General features: G+C 46.2%; 3 protein-coding genes across 6 annotated transcripts in view; all 3 read right to left on the reverse strand.

Moving 5' to 3' along the window:
* Positions 1–13,863, reverse strand: part of MVP (major vault protein) — a 37,668-nt gene extending 23,805 nt beyond the window's left edge. Inside the window, exons 1-3 of one of the 2 annotated variants that reach the window (XM_027863097.1) lie at positions 13,751–13,863; positions 4,356–4,535; positions 3,774–3,972 (exon numbers count right to left, since the gene is read on the reverse strand). In XM_027863097.1, the coding sequence (XP_027718898.1) occupies positions 3,774–3,972; positions 4,356–4,535; positions 13,751–13,806 (435 nt within the window). In that variant the 5' untranslated portion in view covers positions 13,807–13,863. Of the gene's footprint in view, positions 1–3,773; positions 3,973–4,355; positions 4,536–13,436; positions 13,575–13,750 lie in introns of those variants that run through there. The other variant, XM_027863098.1, reaches the window with a different exon arrangement.
* Positions 13,864–13,917: 54 nt separating this feature from the next.
* PAGR1 (PAXIP1 associated glutamate rich protein 1) lies at positions 13,918–16,471 on the reverse strand. The gene is made up of 4 exons (XM_027863102.1): positions 16,365–16,471; positions 15,479–16,001; positions 14,859–14,941; positions 13,918–14,625 (listed from the first exon to the last, which is right to left on the reverse strand). The coding sequence occupies exons 2-4, from the start codon at positions 15,976–15,978 to the stop codon at positions 14,426–14,428; spliced, it is 783 nt and encodes a 260-aa protein (XP_027718903.1). The 5' UTR covers positions 15,979–16,001; positions 16,365–16,471; the 3' UTR covers positions 13,918–14,425.
* A 1,342-nt stretch (positions 16,472–17,813) lies between these two features.
* On the reverse strand, positions 17,814–21,829 carry PRRT2 (proline rich transmembrane protein 2). Of its 3 annotated transcripts, XM_027863099.1 has the most exons (3): positions 19,542–21,609; positions 18,960–19,092; positions 17,814–18,650 (listed from the first exon to the last, which is right to left on the reverse strand). In XM_027863099.1, the coding sequence occupies exons 1-3, from the start codon at positions 20,826–20,828 to the stop codon at positions 18,640–18,642; spliced, it is 1,431 nt and encodes a 476-aa protein (XP_027718900.1). In that variant the 5' UTR covers positions 20,829–21,609; the 3' UTR covers positions 17,814–18,639. The 3 variants fall into 3 exon arrangements, with proteins under 3 accessions (XP_027718900.1, XP_027718902.1, XP_027718901.1); XM_027863101.1 differs by lacking the exon at positions 17,814–18,650 and adding an exon at positions 21,752–21,829 and having other exon boundaries at positions 19,002–20,664; XM_027863100.1 differs by lacking the exon at positions 17,814–18,650 and having other exon boundaries at positions 19,002–20,664; positions 21,535–21,739.
* Positions 21,830–22,673: the final 844 nt, after the last annotated feature.

The raw sequence follows: 22,673 nt of genomic DNA on the forward strand, positions 1-22,673 counted from the left end.
AAGTTACAGGGAGGTAGGTTTTGACACTAAACAGGGTGTCCCAAAAGTCTTAGTGCAGTCTTAAGCTTCAGTTGATCTAAGACTTCACTAAGACTTTTGGAACATCCTCTAATTTTTAAAAATGTTCTAACATAGTTGAGGGGGGAAAATGGAATAGGCTGTCTTAGAAAACAAGGAATTGCCTCATTATTGGAAAAACTTCCAGCAGAGGTTGGCTGACCTTATTAAGTATCTTAGAGGGGAGTTTCCTATTGCTCATCATAAGCCTTTGCACTGGTTGTCGACCCCCACACCCCAATGCTCTTCCTCTACTCCTCCCACCTCTCAGAATCTCTAATTTCCTTGTAAACTCGGCCAGTTTCTATATGAGGTCCTTCCCGCCCTAAGCTACTAATGTCTCCCTACCCCTACAAACTTCATATGCACAAAGTTACTTTGTTTCTGGTTTGTATATACCTATATTGTAGTCACTGCTGTCTCCCCAATGGGAATATGACCAAAAGGCCTGGCCCAGATGGCCTTAAGGGTCCCTTCTAGCTCCACCTAGGCTCCAGTGAACCCATGACTGTTCTAGTCAAAGTCGCTTAATCGTGCTTACACACTCACCTTGAACTTCCCTCCCCTAAAACAGAGTCTAAATGCCTCCCCCTCCCACCCAGCTTCCACAATTATCCTACTTTCCTCAGGATAAAACACCTTGCCCCAAATTACTCCCATTTATTAAAGGCAGGTACTATTTCATTCTGGTCTTTATATCTTAGGTATCCAGCACAGAGCTGGGCACACAGTAGGTACGTCATAAATGCTTCTGATCAGGGGCAGCTAGGTGGCGCAGTGCATACAGCACTGGCGCTGAAGTCAGGAGGACCTGAGTTCAAACCTGGCCTCAGACCAAACACTTGACACTTACTAGCTGTGTGACCCTGGGCAAATCACAACCCCAATTGCCTAAAAAAACAAAAACAAACAATAAATGCTTCTGATCAGATTAAAAGAGATGGCTTCTGAGGCCTCCGTCTCCTTGCTGACTCAGTCTATAAGTCTAAGGTAACTTTCAATTCAAGCTTTCTGCCTACTTTATGCACGTTATTTTAGGCTCCGCCATATCAGCACAAGTATCTTCCTGAAATATACACTTCACCAGAAATCAATGGAGAGGGTCAGGAACCAGTTAACTAAAACAGTCTAATGTTTTAGAAAAAAAAAAACAACAGATTTTTTTTTCTTGGTCACTCTATAAGGAGGTAATCATTGCCTGGTCAAATATGCGTATGTGTGTGTATGAATATTCTCATATTCATGCACACACACACACACACACACACACACACACTCACTCCTTCAGCAGGAAATAGTTGAAAGTAATATGAGGTAAGATGTTTCCTCCTGAGGAAAGCAGGATAATTATAGAAGTTATAGGGAGGGAGAGAATATGTATTATAGGGGAGAGGGGATCTAGGGTAAAATATATGAGGTAAGCAATACGTTCAGCTCTAAATACATATACTCTGTTGCTACTCCGTCCAGAATAGTCATAGGCTCACGGGTGCCTAACAAGAGATAGGACAGACCTTAAATGTCATTTTGGTCCAATGCCTTCATTTAAAGATGATGAAATAAGCAAATTAAGAGAGCATGGAATAGTTTGTCAGATTTATGGATAAGGGAAGAATTTAAGACGAAAGAAGATATAGAGAGCATTACAAAATGTGAAATAAATAATTTTGATGATATAAAATTTAAAAGTTTTTGCACAAACAAAACCAATGCAACCAAAATTATAAGGAAAGTAGAAAACTGGGAAAAAATTTTTGTAACAAGTATCTGTGATAAAGGCCTCATTTCTCACATATATAGAGAAATAAGTCAAATTTTTTTATAGCTTTATTTATTTATTTATTTTTTGGCTAGGCAATGAACTTAAGTGACTTGCCCAGGGTCACACAGCTAATAAGTGTCAAGTGTCTGAGGCCGGATTTGAACTCAGGTCCTCCTGACTCCAGGGCCAATACTCTATCCACTGTGCCACCTAGCTGCCCCTAAGTCAAATTTATAAAAACACAGTCATTCCCCAAATGATAAATGGTCAAAAGATATGAACAGGAAGTTTTCAGATAAAGAAATCAAAGCTATCTATAGTCATATGAAAATCACTACTGATCAGAGAACTGCAAATTAAAACAACTCCAAGGCACCACTTCACACCTATCAAAGTGGCTAATATTGACCAAAAAGGAAAATGTTGGATGTTGGAGGGGATGTGGGAAAACTGAGACACTAATGCACTGTTGGTTGAGTTGTGAACTGATCCAACCATTCTGGAGGACAATTTGGAACTAGGTCCAAAGGGCTACAAAACTGCATACCCTTTGATCCAGTAATATCACTGCTGGATCTACATTCCAAAGACATCTAAAACAAGCGAAAAGGATCTATTTGTAATAAAATATTTATTGCAGCTATTTTTGTGATGATTAAGAATTGGAAATCAAAGGGATGCCCATCAATTGGGGAATGGCTAAACAAGCTGTGGCGTATGATTATAATGGAATATTATTGTGGTATAAGAAACGACAAGCAGGATGATTTCAGAAAAACCTGGAAAGACTCACATGAAGTGAACATAGTTAAGTGAACAGAACCAGGAGAACATTGTACACAGCAATATTGTTTGATGAGGAACTATGAATGACTTAGCTCTTCTCTGCAATACAATGATCTAAGACAATCCCAAAGGACCCATGATGAAGCATACTATCCACCTCCAGAGAAAGAACTGATATTGATTGAATACAGACTGAAGCATGCTATTTTTCACTTTCTTTCTTACCTTTTTTTTTCCTTTTATTTGAGTCTTCTTGTACAAAATGATTAATAAAGACATGTTTTACATAATTGCACATGTATAACCTTTATCTGATTGCTTATCATCTTAGGAAGGGGGGAGGGAAGGAAGGAGGGATAGAATTTGGAACGCAAAACTTTAAATAAAAATGTTTAAAAGTTAAAAAAATAAAGATGATGAAGTTTAGAGGTAAATGACTTGTCCAAGTAACTCAGGTCATGTCAATGGGGAAACTCTACCCAGAGATTTCTTCCCTTCCTGATCCTATCCCACTTTATTGTTTTTAATAATTCTATAAGTGTGATGTGATCTGTGTCAACAAATGAGTAACGTGAAATGTTTAAAAGGACCGATAGTGTTGCCATGCCCCCCAAGAAAACCCTGTAAGAACTCAGCTCCACAGCAGCACAGTGAAATATTTAGTCATTGGTCATTTATTAACAGACAAAGAGGGATATTGGCAAGTAAGCAAAAATATGGATGTGATAAAGTTTTAAAAACGAATGTTAAAAATTACTTTTACGTGCAACTGGGAAGTAAGACATACAGGCAAAGGGGCATAAAAATCTATCCTGCCCTACAGGAAAATAGAAAGGGAAGGGGATAAGAGAAGGGGGCAGGTGATAGAAAGAAAATCTGGAACTCAAAATCTTGTGGAAGTGAATGTTGAAAACTAAAAATAAATAAATTTTTAAAAATATAGAGGTGAGAAAGTACAAATGTGTTAAAGGAATGACAAGTAATCCATAGAGAACGTCAATGTGCAGAAGTGGAGAGGAGGTTAGGGTGGGTAGGATAGAAAGGAATTCCTTGCTAATTCAACTCTATACAACCTAATTTTAGTATTAACAAATGCCCTACCCCTCACCCAACTTTCCTTTGTCTTCTAACCCTTGCAGAGCAAGGACATAGGGGATATTCTGGGTACCTGTTCCAGCTCCTCCCCTGGATACAGTGGGAAGGGGTCCTGGGCCAGTCGGATCTCCAGGTCTGCATGCCGAAGTCGAACTTGTCCTGTAGCATCATCAAATAGCACAGAGCCCCCTTTCTCTCGGGCTACAGGGTTAGCTACAATGCAGTAATGTCGTGGTGGGACTGTAACCATACGTGCTGGGGAAAACAGAACCCTGGTGAATAAAAGGAAAGTATAAGAAATTACAAAGACCTTCCCTCGTCCTCTAACTCTTCCCACCCAGCCAGATATATCTCTGAGAGGGCAGGCCAGTGCTCCAGTTGGAGGATGGAAAATAAGATATGGACTCCCAGATAATGAAAGATTAGATTGAGTGAGTAAGGAACATATTCCTCCAATAGACCAAAACCCTTCTGCCTCCCCACACGCTGGCTTGGATGAGGAATCACTCCTACCTGGAAATAAGGACAGAGACAAATGACCTGGAGAGGGGTTGGCCAGATTAACAAGGATTCCTACCAGTCTCCTGCCCAAAACTGTTCTTTTTCTGCATCTCTTTCCTTTTCAGGAGTCAGTGGTTCCTGAAGTCATACTGACCTTTCATTGTCCTGCCGGATATAGGTCTTGGGCCCAACCTCCACACGGGATACATTGCTGTTCTGGTCAAGCACATGGATGAAGTGGTATGGGGGGATTCGGATGATGGAATCTCCCTTATTTGCCATGGTGACTTCAGAGTCAAGATGGCCAGAACTAGGAGTGGTTAACACAGGATCCCTGGTATGAGGAAAAAGAATACAAATGAATGATAGGGAAGGGGCCACAGGGAGCAGAGGAGAAAAAAGAAGGGAGGGAGAGAACCAAGGCTAATAGAAAAGCTTAAACAAAAAAGGATTTTAGGCCCCTAGAGGAAACTTTGATTGCTTCCCTTTTTAACATAGACCAGTAAAAGAAAAACAAAAACAAAGAGGCAACTAGATGGCACAGTAGATAGAGCACCAGCCCTGGAGTCAGGAGGACCCAAGTTCAAATCTGGCCTCAGATACTTACTAGCTGTGTGATCCTAGGCAAGTCACTTAACCTCAATTGCCTCAAAAACAAAACAAACAACAACAAAAAAAACAACACAGACCAGGGGTACCCTTCATGCTGTTTAAGGGCACCTCCCCCCACAATTCCTCCTCACATGGCAGTATGGTTGTAAGAACTCAAGATTCTTAGTATGAGGAAGAGAAGACTTAAGGTCCATTATCTTTAAGTATTTTTTTTTATTTTATTTTTAGGCAGTTGGGGTTAAGTGACTTGCCCAGGGTCACATAGCTAGTAAGTGTCAAGTGTTTGGTCTGAGGCCGGGTTTGAACTCAGGTCCTCCTGACTTCAGCGCCAGTGCTCTATGCACTGCGCCAGCTAGCTGCCCCCCATTATCTTTAAGTATTACAAGGGCCATCATGTGGAAGAGGTATGGATTGGACTTGTTGTGCTTGGCCCCAGAGCGAGGAATGAGGAATCACAGGTAGATGTTTCAGGGAGGCAGATTTTAGTTTAAAGTAAGTAAAAACTCTCTAACAATTAAGAATTGCCCCAAAAAGGAAGAGACTGTTGCAGGAGGGAGGGGATTCTCCCTCAGTGCCATTCCTCCAGTGGATGACCACTGGTCAGGGATATTGTCCAGGAAATTCCTGTTCGGGTATGGGTTGGCCTAGGTGACCACTGAGACTCCTAACAGCCCTGAGACCCTAGGCTCTCCCTAGGCTCTCCCTACCCTTAGCAAGTCTTGATTTTAAGTTTTTAAAATTATAAGGCTGTGCAAAATCCTTCTCTAATGCCTTATTTCACAGAGGCGATCCTAGTTCCTTGAAGGTTTTGTCAATAAACCTTAAGTTCTGGCAGACTCTACTATATGAGAAAGGCTTCAAATACAGTTTTGGTGACAGATTGAGTACCAGAGTAGCTACTACATATAGAGAGGCTGGTTGCCCACTAGGTGATAAGATTCTCTGGCAAAGGCAACCTTGAAAGAGAAAACAAACAACAGTCTTCAGTCTTGTGCGACTCCCTCACAGAAATGGCGGCAGAGTGGTAGAAGAGGGGGGAGAAGGTGCTAAGAAACACAACTTTTAGACTTACAAAGTTGAACTCAACAGCAGATACTCTGGGATTTTGTGTCCAATGGCCAATGACCTGATACTGACCCATATCAGTAACGACAGTCTCACAAATGAAATCAGAAGACAAAAAAATTAAGCTGAATGGGAAGGATGGCTCACATATTCTTCTTGGAAAGACAAAGGAATTGAAGAGATTGTTTCATGAGGTGCCCATTGACAACTAAAGATAAAAATTTCATGGGATACTTGGTTATGTCATCGTGTGGAAGCTCTTACTGAGCATAAGCAAAGAAGACCATTTAGAGGGTGGTATAATTGATATATCCACTGAGGATGGTGAACTTCAAACCAAGCCAACAGAAACTTTGATATCTGGTGATTTCATTGCAAAAGTAGGCATAGAGGAGGATGGCAAGAATAAGATAGGGCTCAGGTTTGAAGAAATTAAAAAGGCTAAAGGTTTATATTCTATTCTGAAAACTCAGACCGATATATTATCATGAATGCTTTGTTCCAGAAGGGAACTGAAAGGTGCTGGACACGGCAAATAAACATCACAAAAATGAAAAGCTGACTATTCTAACAGGAAACTGAATTTCACCTAAATGCTGATCTACTTTTCTTAGTATAGCCAATTTTAACATGTCATGACTACCAAAAACCCCCTTTTTCCTGCATGTCAACAAAGAGGGTAACTTTCTCATTGGAGTTACTGGTTTTTCAGTGGTAACTAGTCTAATCCACTTTGTTAACAGTTGTATGTGTCATTGTTAATAAACTGATTTTTGCTTGGAGTTATGTACCTCAGTTTACCTTTATTGAATTTACTTGTGACAATATCCTGCAATGTGGCTAAAGTTATTTCAACTAGTTTTTTAGTTGATTCTGTAAGTATGCCATCATACCATCTACAAAAAGTGATGGTTTTTGTTTCCTCATTGACTATTTTATTTGTTCAATTTCTTTTTTTTTTAAATTTTTTTCTTTTAATTAGAATTGGGCAATTGGAAGCTAACAATTTCTTTTTTTTGTCTTACTGCTATAGCTGTATTCCTAGTACAATATTGAATAATAATGGTGATAATGGACATCCTTGCTTCACCCCAATGTTATTGGGAAAGCTTTAAGTTTATTCCCATTAAAGATAATACTTGCTCTTGATTTTAGATAGATACTACTTGTTTTAAGAAAGGCTCCACTGATTCCTAGGATATCTAGTGTTTTTAATAGGTGTTGTATTTTGTCAAAGGCTTTTTCTCATCTATCATTTGTTGTTATTGATATGGCCAATTATGCTGATAGTTTTCCTAATATTGAACCAGCCTTGTATTCCTAGTACAAATCCTACCTTGTCATAATATACGATCTTTGTGATATATTGCTGTAATCTCCTTGCTATTATTTTATTTTAAAATTTTGCATCCACATACATTAAGGAAATTAGTCTATAGTTCTCTTCCTCTGTTTCTGTTCTCCCTGGTTTAGGTATCAGAACCATATTTGTGTCAATAAAAGTAATTTGGTAGGATTTCTTCTTTAACTATTTTTTCAAATAGTTGTTGCTTAAATGTTTGGTAGAATTCATTTGTGAATCCATCTGGTCTTGGGGATTTTTTTCTTAGGGAGCTCACTGATGGCCTGTTCAATAACTTTTTTTTTTTTTTTTTTTGGCTAGGCAATGGGGTTAAGTGACTTGCCCAGGGTCACACAGCTAGTAAGTGTTATGTGTCTGAGGCCGAATTTGAACTCCGGTCCTCCTGAATCCAGGGTCAGTGCTCTATCCACTGCACCACTTAGCTGCCCCCTCAATTACTTTTTTAGATTGGTTTATTTGAGTATTCTATTTCCCCTTCCCTTAATCTGGGCAGTTCATACTTTTATAAACCCATTTCACTTAGATTGTCAGATTTATCGGCATATAATTGGGCAAAGTGACTTCGAGTAATTGCTTTAATTTCACCTTCATTGGTGATCCATTCACTCTTTTTATTTTTGATACTAGTAATTTAGTTTTCTTCTTTCATTTTTTAAATCAAATTAATCAAAGGTTTATCTTTTTCTTTTCTTTTCCTGAAACCAGTTCCTAGTTTTATTAGTTCAATGTTTTCTTTTTTTTAAAAAGTTACATATTGTTTTCCATTTTTTGTTTTTTTTTAAATTTATTTTGATTTATCAACAATAACTTCCACAAGCTTTTGAGTTTTAAATTTTTCTCCCCCTTCCTTCCCACCACCCTCCCCAAGACAGCACACAATCTGATATAAGCTATACATATACATTCTTATTAAACATATTTTCACATTAGTGATGTTGTAAGAATTAGAACCAATAAGAGGAACCATCAGAAAAAGGAAACAAAACACAACAGAAGGAAAAAAAAATAAATAGTATGCTTCAATCTGCATTCAAAGTCCATAGTTCTTTCTTTGGATGTGGATAGCATTTTCCATCATGAGGCCTTTGGAAATGTCTTAGATCCTTGTGCATTGCTGAGAAGGGTTAATTCTATCAATATTAGTCATCGCACAACACAGCTATTACTGTGTACAATGTTCTCCTGGTTCTGCTCACTTCACTCAGCATCAGACCATACAAATCTTTCCAGGTTTTTCTGAAGTCTGCCTGCTCATCATTTCTTACAGCATAATAGTATTCCATTACTTTAATATACCACAACTTGTTTAGCCATTTTCCAACTGATGGGCATCTTCTCAGTTTCCAATTCTTTGCTACCATAAAAAGAGCTGCTATAAATATTTTTGTACATGGGGGTCCTTTCCCATTTGTATGATCTCTGGGTCAAAGGGTATGCACATTTTTATAGCTCTTTGGGCATAGTTCCAAATTGCTCTACAAAATAGTTGGATCATTTCACAACTCCACCAACAATGCATTAGTGTTCCAATTTTCCCACATCTTCTCCAACATTTATCATTTTCCTGTTCTGTCACGTTGGCCAATCTGATAGGTGTGATGTGGTACCTCAGAGTTGTTTTGATTTGCATTTCTCTAATCAATAGTGATTTGGAGCATTTTATTCATATGACTATAGATGGCTTTAATTTCTTCATGTGAGAACTGCCTGTTTATATCCTTTGACCATTTATCAATTAGGGAATGACTTGTATTCTTATAAATTTGACTTAATTCTCTATATATTTTAGAAATGAGGCCCTTATCAGAGACACTGGTTGTAAAAATTCTTTCCCAATTTTCCATTTTTCTTCTAATCTTGGTTGCATTGGCTTTGTTTGTGCAAAAACTTTTCAATTTAATGTAATCAAAGTTATCCATTTTGCATTTCATAATGTTCTCTATCTCCTGTTTGGTCATGAATTCTTCTGTTCTCCATACATCTGACAGGTAAACTATTCCTTGCTCTACCAGTTTGCTTACAGTATCAGCCTTTATATCTAAATCATGAACCTATTTTAACTTTATTTTGGTATATGGTATGAGATTTTAGTCTATGCCTAATTTCTGCCATACTCTTTTCCAGTTTTCCCAGCAGCTTTTGTCAAACAGTGAGTTCTTATCCCAGAAGCTGGGTCTTTTGGTTTATCAAATAGTAGATTACTATGGTCATTGACTACTATGTCTTACATACTTAACCTATTCCACTGATCCATCACTCTACTTCTTAGCTAGTACCAAGCAGTTTTGATGATTGCTGCTTTATAATACAATTTAAGATCTAGAATGGCTAGGCCACCTTCTCCTGCATTTTTTTTTCATTAGTTCCCTTGATATTCTGGACCTTTTGTTATTCCAAATGAATCTTGTTATTTTTTCTAGCTCTGTAAAATAATTTTTTTGGTAGTTTGGTATGGCACTGAATAGGTAAATTAGCTTAGGTAGAATTGTCATTTTTATTATATTAGCTCGGCCTACCTATGAGCAACTGATGATTTTCCAATTATTTAGATCTGACTTTATTTGTATGAAAAGTGTTTTGTAATTGTGTTCATATAGTTCCTGGGTTTGTTTTGGAGGTAGACTCCTAAATATTTTATAATGTCTACAGTAACTTTAAATGGAATTTCTCTATCTCTTGCTGTTGGACTTTGTTTGTTATATATAGAAATGCTGATGATTTATGTGGGTTTATTTTATAGCCTGCAACTTTGCTAAAGTTGTTTATTATTTCAAGTAGTTTTTTACTTGATTCTCTAGGATTCTCTAAGTGTATCATCATATCATCTCTAAAGACTGATAGCTTTGTTTTTTCTTTGCCTATTCTAATACCTTCAATTTCAATGGTTTTCTTACTTTCAATTTTATGAATTTCTCCTTTGATCTTCAGGATTTCCATTTTGGTGTTTAATTAGAGATTTTTAATTTTTTTTTCTAGTTTTTTTTTTTTTTTAGTTGTATGCAATTCATTCACCAGCTCTTTCTCTCTACCTTGAGAGATATAAACTTTCCCCTAAGTATTGCTTTGGCTGCATCACAAAAGTGGGACAGAAGTCTTCCTGAGAGACAAAGGGTAAAAGAGACAGGTTCATCTTTGAAGTTCCCTACCTGGTAAGGGGGTCAGGACTCACTTCAGGGAAGGAAAAAAAAAAAAGCCTCCTAACAGGCCTTTCTCTCTCTACTTTCTCTCCTCTGAGTGATCCATCCTTAATACCAAAATAATCTTAGACACAATTGGTGGTTCATGAAGGAAACACAGAGCAGTTGAAAGACGGCTAGATTTGGAGATTCAATACCTTGGCTTGAATTCTTTTTCTGCTACTTACTCACTGTGTGACCTAACCTCCCTTGGACTCAGTTTACTCATCTACACATTGAGGGAGTTTAACTAGATGACCTCTAAGGTTGTTTTTTCCCCCTAGCTCCAAATCTATGATCACAGGTCACTTCCTCTGTTCAAAAGTCTTTAGTGGCTCCATGTTGGTAAAGTCTGAATTCCTTCTGTTATTCAAGGCCTTTCACTATCTGGCACCAGCCTTAGCCTTCAGTCCAGCTGAAGCTCAACAGTTCTGCCCAAATATGCACTGCTCATTCACTACCAATCCTCTGCTTATGCTATTTCCTGTGCTTTAGACGCCTTCTCTGTCTTTCCTTGCCTGTCGAATCTCTCCTTCTCCATTAATGCCCCATTCAAAGGCAACCCCTCTTCCACGGCACCTATCTTGATTTTACTCCGTTCAGTAACTGCACCCCTTGAATCTCACACCGCACCTGGTACTTTGAGGACAGGCCCTGTATGTGACAGTAAACTATGATGATAAGGTTCACAAGCTCATAGATTTATTATTGGAAAGGACTTCTGAGGCCACTGAATCTAGTTCCCTTATCTGGCAGGTGAGGAAATTGACACAGAGGATGTGGGAATTGATCGAACCACACTGACTCCATCTTATGATTTAATTCTGGATCTGGCTCAGTTCCCTTTCTATTCAGTTATGGGTTGAGTACATTTTCTATCTTGTGATAAAACTTTACTGCATTATTTAAACCTAGTCCTTCATGGCTGAGAAGTTGGACTACCTCTACCTGCTGCTTAGAGAACCTTAACTAAGGACCCTTAACCCAGTCAGATCTGAAGATTGGTACAGGGAGTTTTCTCATAACTATACATCTAAAGCAAATCTGAAAACGGGCCCAGTACTGGTCCATCAGTTATTGTTTCCTTGTTCCTTTCATTGAATACACTTGGGGGAGAGGGAGAAACCTCTTTTACTGATTTCAGGAAATCCCATTTTTCCCATTAGTATCTTGAGCACAGAATACTGACACATAGTAGGTATAAATATTTCTTGACCAAATCCACTTCTTTATCTTCTATGCTGGGCCAGCTTTCTCAAGCTCTCTCTCTTTTAGCACCCAGTACACACAATAGATGCTTTACTCAACTCTTGTTGAAAGATCCATGAACTACTTTTAATAACACTGATAGGGTATGGAATTTGAACTGGACCCTTAAAAGGACCCCAAAGCCCCTGAAAGAAATCTCTGGTGTTTGCCTGAGGCACCTAACCCAGCACAGTATGATCCTTTTAACTGCCCTTTCAACGTGACCCTCATTGTCTGCATCTGGCCCAACCCCAGACTATTTTGATACTTCTTAATTCCATCCAGACCCCTTTACTGTCACCTCCCAGTCACCGAAGCCTATTGGCCTCTCCTAGATCACATCCAGATCTTCCCACAGTCTTTCTGTATAAAAGATCCATCTTGTCCCCCATTAAATTGCTCAGATAACTTAACAGTCTGGCCCACTTGTCACAAATTTGCTGGTTCTTAAAGACCTGCCGCTTCTATTGGCAAAACAATAACCTTGTCTGACTAATAGAAGGCTTGAGTTGAATTCTTTCCAGGCAGGATCCTCGCCTTTTTCCCTAGAATTTCAGGGTTCCCAGCACCTTGTTTATTACTTTCCTTTGAAAGGTATTACATCTTATAAACTCCTATTTTTCTCCCCTTTGTATCCATAATAGATACGTTGGAGACATCTGTTGAATAAATGAATGTTGGTAGCATTTACATCAATATGCTTTTATTTCTAGGGGCAGGTGTTTCCATTTGGCCTAACCAACAAAATTATAACTAGTAATAGCTATTATAGTTAATGTACAATAGCTAACAACAATCCCATGAAGAAGATGCAATTAACTGAGCCTGAAACAGGTAAAGTGATTTGCCCCAGGTCACACAGCTATTAAGGTTCTGAGGCCAGATTTGAACTCAGAAAGTCCCCAGCTCTACCCACTGCACCTCCTTGGGAATAAGTAAGAGTCAACTATTAAGAAGACTCGTCAGTGAAAAACTCCCTGAGCAGCTCATTGGGGGGACTGAGGTAAAAACTAGGAGTCAAAACCAGACACATAGTTTTTTCTCTTCCTTAGATAGGTTTCCTTATCTGCAAAAGGGCAGTGATAATCTCTAAGGTCCCTCCCAGCATCAAGTTATATGATTTCTAAAGGTCCTTTTTGGTTTCCAGGCCATCTGTTCTGCTTCCTGCTTTTTTCTTGGCAAGCCTATTATGAACACCAGAATGAGTCAAGGCTGAAGCTTCCTGATTAGAAGGGTGGGTCCAGAGACACTCACTCCTCCAAAGACTTGGGTCCGGAGGGCCATCTAGGGTTGATCTGAGGCCAGTTGTAAGATGAGGAAGTTAGCTCGAAGGACTGCTAAAATCTGTGGGTGTATATATAGCCTCCCCAGTGTCTTGAGGTCTAATCTGGTACAATCCGAGAGCTCCCAGAAGGGATGCCGAGGCCAAGCTGACCCCAAAAGTCGGAACCTTTGTAGGAGAGGGAAGAGTAGGAGCTTGTCAGACAGACTGCGTTCCTCCCCACTCAGGCCCGTCCCAGAAAGGACATCTAGTCTAGTGTGCCAGAGAACCAAGCGGAAGAGTCCGTAAGAAGCCGGGGTGGATACAGCACTAAATGGCTCTCTAAACCGAAAGGGAATGCTAAGCCTAGTTCCGGTTAAGAGATGAGAATGCTCTTCTACCACAAATCCCTGGGCTAGGGGCACTCCCATCTGGAGGTAATTTTTACAGACTCGGTAGGCTGGCACTTCTCCGTGGACCCCCACGACCTCTTCCTATCAGCACACTCACTTGTTCTGGTTGCTGCCAAGTGCCCTTTCCGGAACTGAAGAGGGATGCTAGAGAGAAGCCCCAACAACGCCCGAAAGCCCTCCCGAGCCATGGCATCGAACTCAGGAAAGGATTCAGAAAACTAGCCGCTGGTGGGGAAGGGAGAAGAGGGCTAGCTCACCTGGGCCACGCCCTTCTAGGCTGCTATCTGAACATTTCCCGGGTTTCCGGGTACCTCCCCCCGGGATTCCGGCTAGGGGTCACGGAGCGGTCGTCCACCCCCACCTTTCCCAGCCCTAACAGACTCCTTACGGAAGGGGGAGAGGGCCACTTACGGATGGGTCTCAGAGCCTGGGGGCAGGAGATGCTGTCGGCGTTGCCGACGTTTCATCCCTCGGGAGTCGCAGGACTTTCCCCCCTCCACTTTCCCCCGTCTGCTTTTATAGACTTCCTGGCAGCCCCGGCCCAGGGAAGGGGAGGGGTGGGACCGGAGCATTTAAAGGGCCCACGGAGCATAGGTCGGAAGAAGGAGCTGACTCCACCGGGAGACTCCCGACCCTCTGATGGAAAGGGCTCCACTTCCTAAACCCATAATTTTGGGAGCCTGCGAGGAAGAGCCAAAGTTTTGGTTGATAGTCTCTTGGACCCAACTCTCAAGGAATCCTGGGACCTTACTTTTCCAAGTCCCCCCCCCCCCCCCCCCAGGGGGGGGGGAAGGGGAGGGAATTGCAAAGCCGCCTGAACTTCTGAGTTTCTCCGCCGTTAGCTACCACTCCTCCGCAGCCAGGGGATAAAGGGGAGTGGTGAGGGGATAGCTGCACAGTCTTTATTTGGATACTAAAGATTGGCATAAAAAACCTTAGAATGTAACTACTCAGTTACAAAAACCACCGCCGAAACACGGTCCACCCCACCACGTAGCTCTGCTCCGGTCGCTAGCTCCTTCTCCAGCCAGCCTCGTGCCAGGCGCGCTCGCGTCCTGGGGGCTGCAGAGGGGTGCCCCCGTCCCCTCAGTATTTCCGCTGCCTCAAGAAGAGCCCTCCTCCAGTGGGTCGGACGGGAGTGGTCGAAGGCGAGGGGTCGTCCGAGTCTAGGCTGAAGAGATCTCGGCCAGTCCTGAGGATCTGCTCCTCCAGCTTCTTGTGCCGCTTCATGTCGGACAGAACCTTGTCGAGGCGGGCCTCGCGCTTCTGACTCCGGGCCGAGCTCCCTGGAGGAGCCATGGATGGGAAGACTGAGGACCCCGCGCCCAGCTGCCCGGCTACCGCTAGGGGCTCCGGAGAGTGAGTAGTTAAGTTACACAAACTCCGCTGCACTTGGGGTGGCGGGCGGGGGGCGCAACGCTACGCCTAGCTGGCTTGGGGGGAAGAATGCTTTCTCCCTCTGAACCTCCCACCTGCTCCCCTCCCCTCCTGTTTCCACACAAGCTCCCCAATTCCGTACCTGGGGTACGTCTTCTGTCAATCAGAGAATCCTTGGGCGTCATGGGCTCATCATCAAAGTCAAATTCTGTGGGCACATGAGGTCTGGGGGGGCCAGCAAAAGAGAGAGAGGGTTGTTGGGCCGCTTCCTTTGTTCAACACAGCCAATGCAGAGGTGGGGGTGGGAGAAGGAGTGTCTAGGTGGGGGTTACCCTCTGCTTTTTTCCTCAATCTGCTTTCTGTATTTCTTTTTCATCTCTGCCCCTTAATTCCCTCCTGCTCTGTTCTTTATTCCTTGGCATTTACCCTGCTTTATAGGTGAAGCAGATAGAGTATTGGTCCTGGAGTTAGGAAGACCTGAGATAAAATCTAGCCTCAGACACTAGCTGTATGACCCTGGGCAAGTCACTAAACCTGGCTGCCTCAGTTTCCTCATCTGTAAATGGGGATCACAAATAGCACCTGCTCCTTTCCCCCGGTTTTGAGGATCACATGAGACAATATTTGTAAAGCAGGTTCGCTAGAGATGATGGCTGCTATCACAGCTTTCTCTTAAGCCTATACCCTACTCTCATCTAGCCCTTTCCCTCCCATCCCTTCTCCTTTGGTGCCATGTATCAGGAGGCTGCTACACTCACTCACTTTTCCTCTTCCTCCTCTTCTGCCTCTGGCTCTTCATCTGATTTCTCCTCTTCACTCTGGACCTCAGGTGTGGGAGGCCTTCGAGGTAGAACCTCAGCCTGGAGCTCCAGAGTCCCATGGGTGGCCAGCAGCTCATAGAGTTTTCGAATTTCAGCAGGGGGTGGCATCCAGGGCTCCCCATCCTGGGGTAACTCTAGCTCGTCATCACTGCAAGGCACACACCAGTCTTCTTTTCCTTCATCTTCTTCGTCGTCTTCTTCTTCCTCCTCGGATGTACCTGCCGGTTCTACCTGTGCCTCCTCAAGGGCGGGCTCCTCTGCTTCCCCCTGCACCTGGACTTCTTCTCTGGCCCTTTCCCTTCCCTCCTCCTCTGCCTCCTGGGCTGGGTCAGTCCGGGCAGGGGCCCCAGCAGGGTCTTCCACAGCCAAAGCCTCCAGGCCAGAAGTCACCTCCCCTTCCCCCGGCTCCAACGCTGCATTGGTCACCGCCAAGGACTCCATGGCCCTGGGCCAGGGCCCTTGAGCTGCAGGGGAGGAAGCCCTACAATGACTGACAGCTCAGGGGGCCGAGGGCCACCCAGGCACTGGCCTGCCCTCAGGGGGAGGTAAGTCAACAATAGGGATCCCCAATCCCAGTCAAGAAAGTAGGATCCACCAAGGGGATCTTGAAAAGGGATCTCCAGGCTGACAGCATAAGGGCTCGCTGCACCCCTCCCCTCTCCCCATTCCCCGCCCCCACCCCGACCCCCACCTCCAAGGTCTTCACTCAGCCCCAGGACTCTCCCCTGGGATCTCAAAGCATAGGGGAGAGGAAAAGTAGCTCTTTACAAAAAGCCACGCCCCCACCCCCAATTTATAAAGCCATCTCGGGAGAGAAGGCCACACACCTAGATGAGACGGAGTCTCCTGCCTCTCCCCCTTTTCCCCCGGGGGTCGGACACGGACAGGACTGGGGGATGGGCCGGTGAGCGAGGAGAGTCCACGCGCGCGCGCGCGCTTTTCCCACGTTAACTCCACCCCCTCCCAACTCTCCGCCCCAGCGACCGCGGCGCGCGCATCCACACGGGTCCCTGCGAAGTCGATCTCGGGACCAACCCCCACGGCCACGCGACGTCCACCCGCGTTCCTGTCCCGCGCGCGAGGAGAGCCGATACACACCTGGCGCAGCACCCTTACCCACCCCCATCACCCCCCAACTCCGGCCATAGTAGGCGCATGCGCCTGGAGCAGGACTCGAGGTCCGGAAGATGAGGGAAAAGCCCTGTAATATTCCGAGTCTGGCGTCTGCCAGGAGCTAAGATGGCTACCACAGCCGCGCGTGCGCACCGCACCAAAACTGTTTGGCGTAGGCATAGTTGTTCTTCCTGCGCTTCCTCCTTCCCCTTCCTCGCCCCCCCCCTCCCCGCCCCATTCGCGTCCCGCTTTCACAGACGCTAGATGTCTTAAGGCTCTTAAGAGGGGAACGAGAACCGACCGGTCATCACACACTTTTCTGTATCGCTTTAGGCTTTGCAAAGCGCTCTCTTCACTGCAACTCCACGAAGCAGGCAGGGCATGTTATCACCATACCCATTTTCCAGTTGAGGGAACTGAGGCTCAGAAAAGGGGTGGGGCTGCAGGGGAGCCGTCTGAGTTCTGAGAGTAGGATGTACCTAGGACCACCTAGAGACTATTAATGGGCGGGGCAGGGGGACAGCGGCGGGAGCGGACGGACAGATGGACAGAAGAAGCCGAGGGAGCAACATCTCATGCACAATCTCAGTTTATTGGTGTTCTGATTCATGCAGCATCCTCCATACAAAATGGGTAACCAGTAAGATAATTTTGTGTTTTTTTGTTTGTTTTTTTTTAGATCCGTGGGTTTCCCCCCCACACACTTTTTTTTTAAGAAAGGAAAAAAAAATTTTTCTCTGCCAACTGGGCTGGGTAGCTCCCCATCTCCACCCCCACCCCAAACCTCTTGCCCCGCCTTGTGCGGCAAAGTCGTCCTCTTCCCCTTAAAAAATCTACAAGGACACGCCCCTTGCAAGCCCAGGCTTCGAGCTCAGCCTCTGGGCATTTGGTCCGATTTTTTTGGCTTTTTTTTGGTTACAAAGCACGTGAATGGCACAACCCTCCCCCTGTAAATAAACTAATACATAAATAAACTGTTAAAATCCTCTCCTTTTGGCAGCCAGGGGAGGGGGATGTGGACTAGGGCACAGCACCCGCCCCAGTTCCATTCCCTCATGCGTGGTATGTGAGTAGAACAGGCATCACAGACCAAACAGCAATGCACCCCAGGCCTCTCCCCCCTCCCCCACCCCTACATGAAATCAGAAGACTCTTTAAGGCCCACCCCCTCCCTTCCCCTCATGCCCCTCAATGCAGCTCTCTCCCCATACTCTGATTCACAGGGAGATATATTTGGGAGGGGAGACCCTTAGTCTGCTCCCAGGAATTGTCTTTGAAGAGAATGAACAGTCATAGATACGCTGGGGTTTTGTTTTTGCATATCATTCCCAGGAGGATGTCCCACCATCACTCCTTTTCCCAACTTGAACTGGGCAGAGCCCCTGTCAACCCCTTCCTATGAGGGAAGGAGGAGGGGAGGCTTTCGAAAAGATCAGTCTTTTCAGCTGGAGGTGGGGAACAGGGTCAGGTCACCCACCACAGCCCCCACTTCAGTCTATTCAGTTTGTAGTATGCCCAGGAAAGGGGAAGGGGGAAGATAAGAAATTGAGGCAGTTTATGGAAAGGGAAATGAGAAAAAAGGGCAGATTGGGACTGGGAAAGACATGATGAAAAGAAAAGAGAGGTTGGGAGGAAGCCATGAAGAAAAAGAAAAGGAGGCTGAGAATATGGGAAGAAAATAAGGAAGATGAATAAGGGAAACAGGGGAGGGAGTAGAGAAGGTGGACAAGGGGATGGAAAGAAGGAAAAAAGGGAAAATAGGCAGGTGAGCAGAGAGGCTAGAAAAAGGGCTGGAAGAGTTGAACGAGGTGGGAGTGGGGAGGGAGAAGGGAGGAAAGGAATACTGTAAACAAGGCCCTTCTCCAGCTCCCTTGGTCTCTGTAGGATCAAGGGCTGGTGGTGGGGGCCATCATTAGGCCTCACCCCAGGGAAGAGATGGACCCCTGGTAGTTCAGAAGAAAAAGTCGTAGGGGCACAGGGTAGAGCCTCTCATTTAAATACTGTTCAGAGGAGAGAAAGGGATGGGGATGGAGGGAGGAGAGAGAGAGAGAGAGAGAGTTGGAGACAGAAAGAGTAGGTACATGAGATTAGTGATGCTACACCTCCACTAACAACCAGTTCCACTTTTCTTCAAATCTACCTGTATTTCCACAGAGCCACAGTCCTTCAAAGAAAACCAACCCCTCTCCACCCAGTCAATTCTCTAGCTTCCAGGCTCTACCATAAGCGCCCACCACTCACCCAACCCCTTCCCCATCCCCAACCCCATCCCCATTCCCACTCCCCAACCAACCCAAGTTCATACTTACATCCAAAGTTGATGATACAGGAGGCAATGATGATGAGGACCCCACCCACCAATGCCACGATACTCAACAGCTTGGCCACCCTTCCCAAGCGCTGAGCTCCATCCACATCACCCTGCTGTAGACTGTTCCGAGACTGGGGTGGTCACCAATAGCATTGAGGATCATGGTGAGGGTCCAACAAGGTGGTGAGGATCAGGTGACCATTATTATTCAGCCCAAGTGTCAGTCATAATGTATAGAGAGGAGAGGGAAGAAGGAGAAAAGGTTGATAGATCATCAGTTAAGGTCAAAAACTCTTTTTTCCCCTTTAGGGGTAAAGGATTTTCTGGGATACAAGGGCCAGGGAGAGATGAGATCAAAGGAGAGGAATAAGTGGACAGAAATCTAAAGAAGAGGCCCAGAATTTTTTGGAGATAGGGGTCTCAGGGTCCATGAGGAGGTGGCCCAGAAATAAGAAACACCCTCCCCCCAATTCTCATCACCCTCATCCTTGGGGTTTCTAAAGCATGGACATGGAGAACACTTGAATTGGAGTATAAGGGAGCTAGGGCAGAGGGAAGGTAGGGATTCCCAAGGACTCACCATGATGGCATAAGCAAAAGCCACAATGTTGACAGGCCACATTGGGCAGAAGCAAGACAGGATGGCGATGATGATGTAGTCACGTGGCTTTGGGATCTCTTCACCCCCCTCAACTCCTGGCCCCCCCAGCAGGGAGCTGGGATGGCGACTCAGGCTGCCTCTGGGGGAGCCAGGCTTTGTACCATGCCCCCCAACTCCTCTCTCCTCATCTACCAACTGCTGTAGCACCCTTGGGGGTGCCCCATTGGCTGGAGGGCCCTTGGGTGGAGGAGGAGAGTGGGGCTGAGGAATTGTGCCTTTGTCCCCCTCTCCAGCCTTCATTGGCACTACTGCCCCATTCTCTTGTTTCTCCATCAGGTCCTCGGTTAGGTCCTTAGGGGCTGTGGAGATAGGCATTGCCTTTTGGACAGGAGATGTGGGCTGGGGGACTGGCCTGAGGTCAGACACTGGCTCCTGCTTAGCCTGTTCTGCCTCTGGGCCTGGGGTTGGAGATGGTTCTTTGTTTACTTCCAGAACTGTGGCAGACTCTTTGCTCCCTTCTTGGGCCGGCTCTTTGCTGCCTTCTTGGGCCGGCTCTTTGCTGCCTTCTTGGGTTGGCTCTTTGCTCCCTTCTTGGGTTGGCTCTTTGCTCCCTTCTTGGGTGGGCTCTTTGCTCCCTTCTTGGGTGGGCTCTTTGCTGCCTTCTTGGGTTGGGACAGATTCTTTGTAGGTTTCTGGTGTTAGCTGAGGATGTGAGTCTGCTCCAGGACTCTGTTCTGGCAGTGAACTTCCTGGGTCTGGTATGGAGTCTGTTTCCTTGGCTGGGTTTGGGGTCCCTTCTAGTGCCTCTGAAGTTTTTATTGCCTGTTCAGGGGATGTCCCCACTTCTGAGCCTTCATCTGAGGGTCTGGTGGAATCTGAAACCATTTGGGGGGTCTCTGTGGTGTCCTCGGCCCCAGCTGGAGTCCAGGGAAGGGTAGTTTCTGCTGCAGGAGTAGTTGTTCCAGTCCCTTCGCCCTGGGCTGAGGTACCCTCCTCATCCCCCTTCATCTCTGCCCCATCAGAGCCACTGGATGCCATCTTGAGATGGGAGAGGGGAGGGATAGGATAGTGGGGGAAGGGGAGAGAGCAGCAACAGGATATCCTGGAATAAGAGGAGACACAGCTGGGTCTGGGGAAGGGAAAGTGTAGAACATGGAGCCCCGGAGCCTCAGCTGGCTCTGAATGGAGGCACCTCTGGCTCTGAAGAGGGGCAAGGTAATGGCCAAGTGTCAACTGACTCAGAGGGAAAGATCTCAAGAGATCCATGCTTTTCCCTCTGAGCTCGAGGGCAGGCTAGCAGCTTTGGGTAAGTAATGGAAAGAGCTGAGACTCGTCTTCCTTCCAGTTGGGACAGCAGTGAGGTGGGGTTTAAGGTGGGGGAGGTGGTGCTGCTGCCTGTGGGATTCTCAAAGTGAAGAAGATGATGGGGTGCCTTAGAAAGTGAGATTCTCCTTCACACCTGGGTTAACCCTTTGGGTGCCAGGAGCAGAAAGCTAGCCTTCCTTCAGCTCTCCACCCACACCCACTTTCTTCAGGGCCCCCTCCCCTGTGTCATCCAGAGAAACTCAGCCATGGATGGAGATGCAGACACGCATAGACAGACCCAGACGCTGAGCCATAAGCAGCAGGCAGGCAGTCACCGCCTTGCCTACCAAATACAGTCTCTCACAGGCACGCTCTCAGAACCCACTCTCAGGCAGATGGACACTCTTCCTTTCTGTCTCGCTCTACGCTCTCCCTTCTTTCCTCCATTCTCCCTCAAACTGGTTCCAGTCTCCCTCGTTTGGTAACTCTCCCCATCCCTTCTTCCTCCCTTCCCCCCCAACTCAGACTGGTGGTTTTCTTACTGCGTGCGTATGGAGCCCCCTCCCCTAGGGAAGGGGGAATCCCTTATTTCTCTCCAATCTCTTCTCCCAGGGGAGCGCCACCCTCCCTGCTGCTTTTCCCTCAGGTCCCCGTGCCTTTACATTACCTTAGCATCTTGGTTTCGCATGCACCGTTTCCCTCCAGCTCCTCAGTCACCATCCAGAACCCTGGTACCTCTCTCACCCCCACCCCACCACCCGCAGGGACCCCGCATTATTGCGAGGGGGCTCCATTTGTCCATGCACCCTACATTCACACAGTGAACCTCTTCCACTCCTACCCCCTGGGCCCCCGGGCCCTTCCGCACAACACTCTCCGCTCACCTCCTCTTCTTTTCCCAGAGCCCTGGGGGCTGCTCCTGCCGCCGCCGCCGCCGCCGCTGCTGCAGCAGCCAGGGAGCAAGCGAGCGAGCCAGCGAGCGAGCGAGCGAGCGAGGAAGCGGTTCCCCCCTCCCTCCTTCTACCCCGCCTTGCGCGCGCCGCCCCCGCCCCCCAGCACTCCATCGCCTCCCCTCCCATCCTGGACCCGGGGGAGCCTCGCACGCTGGGGCCCTGAGTTACCCTGGCAACCAGCAGGTTGCCTCGCGCCCCCACCCCTCCTCACCCAGCGACCCCCCCCAGGCCCTCGCGCCCCCTTCCAGCCCAACGGTCGCCGAACTTCCCTTCCCCCTCCCTCAGCTTGAAGGGCTGCGGTGCGGGGTGTGAGACCAGACGGGAGAGGCTGGCATAGGGGGAAGGGGAGAGGAGCCAGGGCTGTGTCCGGAGAGGGGGGACAGGCTAGGCTGCGGGATCAGGGTATGGGCGGTGGGAGAGAGAAGGGACCCACAGGGGAGCGCAGGAAGAGAGGGGTCCCCCTCCCCCCCAAAAAAGTGGACCAGGGGCAGGCGGAAAGGGCAGGGGCAGAAGGGTCCGAGAGTGATAAGAACGTGAAAAGGAAGGGGTTGGGATGTGGGGCGCAGGTACAGGGGCTGTGAAGGAGCACCTCAGGGAAGGCTGGTAAGCCTCAGGGTAGGTAAAGGCAGGAATTGGGTGTCCGTAGGGGCCAACTGCAACTTCTCTTCTTCACTGGCCCCACCCACCCACGGTCCTGGGGCTTTCAGACTTTCCCCAGCCTTGCCACTGTTCCAGCTTGCATCGATGACATGACTTTGCAGGTATTTGACTGTGGGGTCCCAAGATATGCCCTTTGGCAGGGATGCTGGGGGGAGCTGGCTCTGCCCAAAACGGAGCAGATAGCCCGCGAATG

This window comes from Vombatus ursinus, unplaced genomic scaffold, assembly GCF_900497805.2.
Source record: "Vombatus ursinus unplaced genomic scaffold, bare-nosed wombat genome assembly UNPS02014770.1, whole genome shotgun sequence".
NCBI lineage: Eukaryota > Metazoa > Chordata > Mammalia > Diprotodontia > Vombatidae > Vombatus > Vombatus ursinus.